Below are 8,848 nucleotides of genomic sequence, written 5' to 3'. Positions count from 1 at the left end.
CGAGCAACAGGACTGGAAATAGAAATGAAGCAAAGGGTCTGGGGATTTAAGTGAATTAAAAGGACTGGAGATGTAATGCGGAGAAAAGGGTCTGGGGACGTAAGTGGTGCAAAAGGACTGGGGATATACGTGGAGCAAAAGGACTGGGGGATGTAAGTGGAGCAATGGGACTGGGGATTTAAGTGGAGTAAAATGACTGGGGATATAAGTGGAGCAAAAGGACTGGGGATATAAGCGGAGCAAAGGGACTGGGATATACAGTAAGTTTAGCAGAAGGACTGGGGATATAAGTGGAGCAAAAGGACTGGGAACATAAGTGGAGCAACGGGACAGGGGATATAAGTGGCGCAAATGGACTGGGGATATAAGTGGAGCAAATGGACTGATTTGCACAGTGCGCCTTCGCAGGGCAACGTTCATAATGGTCCAGGTAGAGCCAGCCAACTCAGGCGTGTTGGTCCAGGTGCAGCAAGCTAACAAAATGTCAGCAGTCGATCAATCTTTAGGCTTTATAAATGATGTTAATGGTGTTAATGATGTGCGCATCTGATAAGACCATTAGAAGAGTTTTATTAATGAAGAGATGCTTTGTTTCGCAATGACGCTTAAAAAACTGTACAAAGTGGTAGCTGGTTTCAAGTGAAGATGGTTTTGTAAAGAACTTGATAAAATATAACGTTATTTAATTAAAATCAACATCGCGATCAACTGGACTTCTATATTTCATAGAAATGATACATCATAATAGATTTTGTGAATTCTCATGATGTTACGATCCAAACTGGAATGGTGTGGCACGCCTGGCAAATTTTACTTGCGTGACTTGACCAAAACGAATTCGTGCATGTAAACTCGCTATAGTAAGCGAGGTTAATTAATCTAGAAGGCAGTCTCGACGTTTGTGCCTAACAACTCTCATCTGAAAATAAATATCAAAAAGTCTCCAACCTGCAAGAAAAGCATCGAATATATTTGAATATTTCACACTCGCGGAATTCATCTATGATGTAAATAATTGAATCCGATCGTCTGTGCCTTACATTGTTTGGCAATGTTAGCCGGAGTGAATTAGAAATGAATTTGAGCGCTTTGATGAATCGCCTGATACGTTGGTCAGATACGGTGGAGCTTCTGCGTCTGCCAGATATGTTGGAGGCTGAAAGATTGGTCATACACGTAAAATATTGTGCGTTTGGTAGGAAAAATTAGGAGGTTAAAAATTTGGTCAGATACGTAGAAGGCTGAAAATTTGGTCAGATACGTCGAAGGTAGTGAGTGCGGCCTGATGTGTAGAAAGTTGTGAGTGTGGTCAGATGCGTTGAAGGTTGGCGTATGGTCAGATGCGTCGAAAGTTGGAGTGTGGTCACATGGGTTTGAAGGTTGACGTGTGGTCAGATGCGTTGAAGGTTGTATGTGTGGTCAAGATGGGGTGAAGGTTGGCGTGTGGTCACATGCGTTGATACGTTGAAGGTTGTGTGTGTGGCCAGACACTTTATGGCAACGAGTCTTTTCAAAGCATTGAAGCCTATCTTTCTGTTGAGATGCACTGAAGGAAATACTCCGGGTCAGTGGCATTGGAGGCTAATCGTTTTTCCTGGTAATTTATCGTTCATTTTTCTATTAAAATGCGATGAAAATTGTTGGGATCTGGGAATCAGCTGCCACTTAACCAATTTTCTTCTTTATATGACCATAATTAGAAACCAACCGAGATATGCATTTACCATATATCAATATGGCAGAAAAAACACACTTGCTTTACCAGACCCATTCCACAAGGCAGCCAACAGCCCAGTTCGAAATTCTCGCAGTGATTGCGTCCGTTCGCCGCAGAGACGTTCGCAAACGCCCAAATGTAGGCAGTTTTTGCCGACTTTACCTCGCGTCTAAGCAGTCTAGCGACGATATGGCCTCATCTGCCTCGAACAGCGCGAGGCCTCGGTCGGTAAAAGCTGCGGCAGACAACTGGCCGAATCACTACCGTGGCCTACGTCGAATATGCCGGCGGTAACGGTTCAAGCGTTGAAGAGGCAGGGAGAGGAAGGGGGTGAAGGGTGAGGAAAGCGGAGGAATATCGAAAAAACCTTCTAGGCATGAATCTTCATGTGGAGCTTGTACCGGAAGAAACTGATTGAATTATTCACTTATTTAATTTCTCTGAAATTATGAGGTTTACATGATTTTATTTGCTACATTTTTTTTTATTTTCGACAGTTCTATTCTACTTTATACTACAGCGAATCCATGTCGCCAGTATATGTGGAACTAGTTCCATCCAGTTTCTTTTGTATTCAGTTAATTAACATAAATTCGACGAAAAAAGCGAAATCAGCGAATAATCTGAAAGTATAAATAAAAATAAATTTACATCAAATAGAAATACCAAATGGACGCCAAACGGTAACAAATACGACTGAACGTATTGCAGAACTCCCATGCCTTTCAAATGCAAGTACCTAACTGCCCGGTGCATGCGCGGCAGCGAACACTGCCACGTATGCGCGGCAGTCTTCGCTCTACAAAGGTGCATGAAGTACCGAGAATGTGGGGTGCAGTGAACACGAAAGAATTCGGTTAATTTCGGATAAATATTGGAGGTAAGGAACAGAAAAAACGTCAGAATTTAATATATTTACATTTTCATACTGTTTGAGGTCTCCTGACCTTATGATGAGTTTAGGACTTCTTAGTCCACGGTCACGCTTATGCGCCACCTTCGTCATCCTCCGTCTCCTAGTCGTCGCTAGGCAGTTCACCCCGCCCACGTAACCCTGATGTAACGTTGGACGTGTTCCGTCTATTTGCCCTTCTTTGGGTCAGCTGATGCAAGATGCTGTTGCTTGTCACTTGCTGAGGGTAGTTTCCCATTACTGGACAATCCGGGATCTTTCTCAACCACTTGTCCAGTCGTCTCTTGAATGTTGCAAGGGTGAACTCCCCTCCTCTCAGCGCTTTTGGCAAGGCATTAAATAGCCTCGGTCCTACCACGGACAGTGATCCCTCACGAAGAGTCTGTACTCTGGCCGCGTCTCGGTTGTTAAATGGGGGAACCTTGAACAGTCTCCCCCTCCTTTCGTTGTAACGTGTCACTATTCTGGAGGTCTCACTCTCAAAATTGGGAGCCAGTCCGGTTATCATCTTCCAAGTGTACAGTATTATATACCTTTCTCATCTCCTCTCCAGTGAGTACAGTCCCAAGTATTTCAGTCTTTCCCAGTAATTGAGGTTAAGCTCCCTCATGCCGCTGATCCTGTACGTGAAGGTCCGCTGCACTGCCTCTAGTTTCTGCACCGCACCTGCCTTGAGTGGCGACCAAAGTTGGCAGCAATACTCTAGATTGGGGAGCACGAGGGCTCTGAAGGGTGTAATCATTGGTGCTGCTTCTCTCGTTCGAAATGTCCGCAATATCCACCCCATCCGTTGCCGGCTGCGCGCGACTATTTCCTCGATATGGGCATCGAACGTGGCTTCAGTACTCATCAACACTCCGAGATCTCGAACAAGTTGCTTCTCCTCAATTTCTGTGCTATCTGATGCCAAGTAGCGATGTGGCATCCCGATCTCTGTGCGGACTCTGTATTTCATTACTTCGAACTTGGTGCCGTTGAACTGCATATTGTTCACTAGGGCCCAATCGTAGATTGACGATAGATCATCCTGTAACCTCTCGCACTCTACGTCATCTGTGATCTTCATCAGCTCTCTTGTATCGTTCGCAAATGACGATGCAGATGCGTGGGTGAGTTCCGAGTCAATATCGGCAATGTGGATGAGGAAGAGGATCGGTCCAAGCACTGAGCCCTGCGGAACTCCGCTTTTCACCCTCGCTTCTCTCGATTTAGCAATGCGCAACTTCTCTCATGCTCAACTGTCAATGGGAAGTTTTGGTTACTGCAAGTCATGAAATGCTGCTTTTCGTTCAAGGACTTATCTCCAGCCTAACCAGCCTAACTTACTGCATTGCTATCGAAAGGCACGCTTGCCTATTGCCTCCGTTGTCAATTCACTCAATTCTAGTTAAACGTTGTGATTATGATCTGAAATTTACTTTTTGTCTCTGAGTTATGCATAAATGTGCCACCGTAAAAAAATCTCGATAAACCTAATTTTCCTACTATATTAAATTTGCTGATATTTTGGAACTGATCGAGATGACAGAGTCAGTAAAACTTGAGCACGTCTGTAAGCTCGTATTACTGGTCACAGGTTCACTGATCAAAACTGATGAAATCCATTTTGTTGCAGGTAAATGTTGAATGCAGCAAAATCCGACTGTAACTTTTCCCGCAAAGCTGTCGAGGTTCCAGGAGGAATCGGGTGGACAGTCAAGTTCTACGGCACTGACTGCAGTGATATCGGTTGCAGAAGTAATATCAGGTGACCTGAAATGCTGTCAAATTTCTGCTTATTGCACCACACGAGGATTGTTAATACAAGAGAGAAATAAAATGGACGCCCAAGTTTTCATTTCTACTACATGATGAGGGGACTTTTTTTAGCACTAGACAGGTACGGTGCGCGCAGCGTGGGGATGCTGTCACATTGATACCCGACCTAACTACGGTGCTTACTTGTACATGTTCAAAGACGGAGCTATCTTCAAGGCACTAACTATACACATGTCAGGGAACGATTCATCGCAGGTAGCATTTTATGGGGCACAAGTTCGTCTAAGGTCTTTGCCTGCTCTAGTCAAATTTTATGTCAACGAATGGCAATATTGATATTCTAACAACCTACCCTATATAGGTGTTGGTCGACGCCGTTATTCTTCAATCCATCAATAAACTTCAAATCTTCACTCTCTTTACTCCAACCTATATAGTACTTATTTACATTATTTAATTAGGGAAGAGGGACGGCCGTTTGTAACTTCTAAATCCATCTCAACCACCTTTAGCAATCCCTCTTCTTCAAGGGGACTGACGAGGTGAGTGGTGCCTCAATATTACTGGTTATTATTCTTCCATTGCTGAAAATTAAACCATTGAGTACCAGAAATCATATTTTCTCCACTGGGTGATGGTCGCTGGAGAGCCGCTTGGTTAGAGAGATTGTGTGTTGTGGGAGAATACAGCGGAAGAATGTATTGTGACAATGATGGACGTTATAGCTTGAGGGACCGCAGATACAGTTGAGCTTGAAGAGATATAGGGCAACATTTCGATACCAAAAAAAGATTGAAAATCTATTGAGAGGGGGATTGCGGCGCTTATAAAAAAAGAGTTTTATTCAATATTATCAAAGCAATGTATAAGTAATATCACATCAATACTCAATTCAAGTGACGAATATTAGTATAGTAGTATAGCGTAGTGGTCTTAGGGTTGATTAGTCCAATAGACGTGACACCGATTCTCAACCTCGCAGAATATTCACAGCTTGTTGCGGATCTCAAACACGCAACTCACAGCTTCAATTTTGCGTCGCTTAACCGCCCGGCCTCACGGGCGATTTGACCAAAACTGCCGCAAGAAGCTGGGATCGAACCCATAATTCACTGTTCCAATCCTAGTCCTCTGAACTGTTAACACTGGGCTGCCTTTTAGTTAGTTCCGCTACCATTACGTTATACTATTTTAATAGGTATTGGCTTTGTTAAAAGACAGTCTTCAACCGTTCATAATCATTTAATATCCCGCTTCACCTTAAGCATTTCTCTAATAGCCCATTGGGGCGCTGGTACTACACGCATCCGGACTTATGGTGGTCGTGACGAGGCACCAATCCTTCCTTTAATTGGAGGTGATGCGACTGGTATCTTTGATACGTGAGTTTAGTTAATCCCATATATTAAAATCAACTAATCTATTGGTGATATTGCACACATAATGTAATTAAGTTGACATAATTCAAATTTCGTCTCTGTATCAATCTAAGTTTGCTGTCTAAATAACCTAGTTCAAATATCTCTAGATTGTATAAACTTCCCGTGAAATATTCTGCATGGATGATATTCGCATAACGTCTCATTATAAGGATAATTAATTTATTATTGAAGATACACCAGCAAATTTAATAAAGAAATAAGAAAATCCCGATTACCAAAAATAATCCCAAAAGTCCTCAAAAAAATCCCTGCAAAATCCCAAAAGAGTGGGGGCGAGTTTAGTCAGCCTTGCTTCGCGTCAGTAGGTTTTCCTCCATTGAGTGAGCTGATTAGGGCACGGCTTTATGGAGACACACCAAGAGCCGGAGAAACTGCAGAACAGAACATATGTCATAATCTTTTAAAGTCCTTAAGAAGACACTGCTCGAGCCGGAGAAACTGCCGAACAGAACATATGTCATGAGCTTTTAGAATTATGCAAGTTATAAGCTGGCTATATTTCCGGGAATCATGATCCATTACAGTGCTTAATTAAATTATCTTTTTTGTGGTAGCTAATTTCTATATTTTTAATAATATGTGTAACATTTATAACAAAAAACATTTTCCACGAGTTTGTTTAGATAGTAAACACACATTTTTCATGACTCACGTTCAAACGCTGCATGGTGGAGCTCTTGCATGTCGGGTAAGCTTTAGCGAAGTTGGCGTCATTGCTGCATTTGTTCTGCAAGAAAACCTTCTGCAAGGCCACATCGTCCAATGTGTTGTTAGGCTTCAGCTGTTGAGGAAAGGAGGCTTTGGAAATAACTAGTAGAATAAAAAAGTAACTGCTCTATATACTGCATGCACTCAGTGCTCAAGTAAATGCACTATGTACTGCACTCAGTGCTCAAGTAACTGTTATAATAAACAATACTCACCAGACCCTTTGATTTCAACACGCACTTGTTGAAATTGTAAAAAAACGGATCACATGTTGCTGCGTCGTACGCAGGTAGTTCGTAGTTGCATTTTGGATCTGTTGGGGAGAAAATGCAGTCGAAGGATTTGATATTTATATATATATTATATATATAATATGATATGAATACCACGATTAAAATATCACAGGCTGAATCTCAACTAAGATCTTACAAAGCAAAACTGACATCATCAACTTAAAATTGAGAACGAGAAATCGATGCAAATCGATTCGTCATTTAAAGTTTCCCCTCAGGGGGTAAATATTCCAGCAAAACATATCTTGAAACATTTTATAGAGTGAAATTGGGTGGCTGATCGTTTAGGAAACTAGGAAACTAAGATTTCAAGTCGAGGAAATTGAATTTAAATTTGTTAATTTCAGTTTGCAGCAAAAGCCCATAGAATAGTAAACAGGTTTGAATGATCAACTATCGAAGAATTCTGGAAACAATTTTTAATCATAAACGCTCGCTCAAGATGCTTAAAATATTAAGAAAGTTCATTTAGTTTGAATATTATCTGCTTCTAGCATGCGTTAACAAAAAATCGATTAATAATAAAAATGTAAATTTCGAAATGACGTCAACGAACTCCCACCCAGACAAGGTGGTTGCTTCTTCTGTATTTCAGGTAAAAATATTGGTTGCCATCAGGAAACAAATTAATGCGAAATTACTCTATTTGTGCACTCACTTGAAACAGACTTCTCCATCTCCGATTGGTACTGCAGCAAGCAGGTGTTGATGGCGGCCCTGAGATCATTTAATCGCAACCAGAACGCAACGATGCAAGCGTTTGATAAACCTCTGTAAAATTTACACAATAAGTATTTTTGCGTAAAAAAATCAACAATAGCCTTCTCCATTGAAATGTATTCAACGTTTGAAAATTCCTCAAACACTAGATGATATGATACTTCCAAATAACGCCTGAATACAGTTTTACACTTCCGAATTTTCTCGTTAGACAACATAAAATAAAGAATTCAATGTTAACGTTGCCTCCATCAAAGTTAAGAAATTCAGGAGTTAGGAAGTAATAAATGCATGTGTTGTAAATATTGTTCTTGAATGATTAGTTAGCGTTATATTGGAGCAGCAAAATCGTAGCTCATTACTCAAAAACATGGGTCCTCTTCCATTCAAATCGTTTATTTAAATCATATAGAACATCACAAAAATTCCGTCGTATATGAAAATAATATTTATCTTCACAGCTCTTGCCAATATCACATCGTCTATTTAGTTTGTAAGCGAAGTACTTACGCCGCGGACGAGACTGCGGCGGCTACGATGAGAAGCATCAGAGCTCGCGTCATCTTTTGGCTGTGGTCGTGACAGCGGTGCGGTGGCAGGTCGTGGCAGCGGTGCGGTTGGCAGTTGTGTGTAGGCAGGCAAATACTACTTGGTCCTGACGCATTGTGGGCATGTGGTGGCCATGTTATAGGCTTTGGATTTGTTGGGACAGGTGTTAAGAAATTCATCAGGGGCCGTGATTAATGATGGACTGTGCACACATGCGTGCATAAGCAACATCTATTTTGTAGCTCTAAATATACGAGGTAGAATTCTAAAGGACAGAATGCTCTCCATTCATTTGATTTTGGAAACTTTAGTTCCTGCATTTGCCATGATATTTTTTCGAAATTTTTTTTATACAAGCAAAATGTTTTAAAATTCATTTCTTGAATTATTAAAATTTAATATTGCCATAAATTTATTATTCGGTTAATGGTAATAGTTAAGAACAATATTTATTATCCTAAAACCATTATTACAATTGATTATATATATTCTCCTAACCAATTTTTACCTGGTTTATTGTCTTGATGAATTTCATTCAGATGATATTTAATTGGGCCACCATAGGTGAATGATATGAAATGTGTAAATAAATTGAAATAAATCAATTCAATTATTAGAATCAAATTCATGTTTGGTTACCCTACAGTTACGGGGCTCTGTACTCAAGTTTTTCTTGTACGACAGGTCACAAATTATTTATACCGTCATGAAGTTAGTGGGCATCGCTAATAATTTATTAAGGGGTTTA

At 40.9% G+C, this 8,848-nt stretch overlaps 1 protein-coding gene across 2 annotated transcripts; it reads right to left on the bottom strand.

Moving 5' to 3' along the window:
- Nucleotides 1–5,811: 5,811 nt before the first annotated feature.
- Nucleotides 5,812–8,198, bottom strand: LOC108674525. Of its 2 annotated transcripts, XM_047884283.1 has the most exons (6): nt 8,062–8,198; nt 7,490–7,602; nt 6,754–6,851; nt 6,483–6,611; nt 6,239–6,268; nt 5,812–6,171 (listed from the first exon to the last, which is right to left on the bottom strand). In XM_047884283.1, exons 1-6 carry the CDS (start codon nt 8,112–8,114, stop codon nt 6,160–6,162), a joined length of 435 nt encoding a protein of 144 aa, XP_047740239.1. In that variant the 5' UTR covers nt 8,115–8,198; the 3' UTR covers nt 5,812–6,159. The 2 variants fall into 2 exon arrangements, with proteins under 2 accessions (XP_047740239.1, XP_018017974.2); XM_018162485.2 differs by lacking the exon at nt 6,239–6,268 and having other exon boundaries at nt 5,813–6,201.
- Nucleotides 8,199–8,848: the final 650 nt, after the last annotated feature.

This window comes from Hyalella azteca, unplaced genomic scaffold (genome assembly GCF_000764305.2).
Source record: "Hyalella azteca isolate HAZT.00-mixed unplaced genomic scaffold, Hazt_2.0.2 contig15093, whole genome shotgun sequence".
Classification (NCBI taxonomy): Eukaryota; Metazoa; Arthropoda; class Malacostraca; order Amphipoda; family Hyalellidae; genus Hyalella; species Hyalella azteca.
The sequence above is the reverse complement of the archived record's forward strand: the minus strand, read 5'-3'. Positions and strand labels throughout refer to the sequence as shown.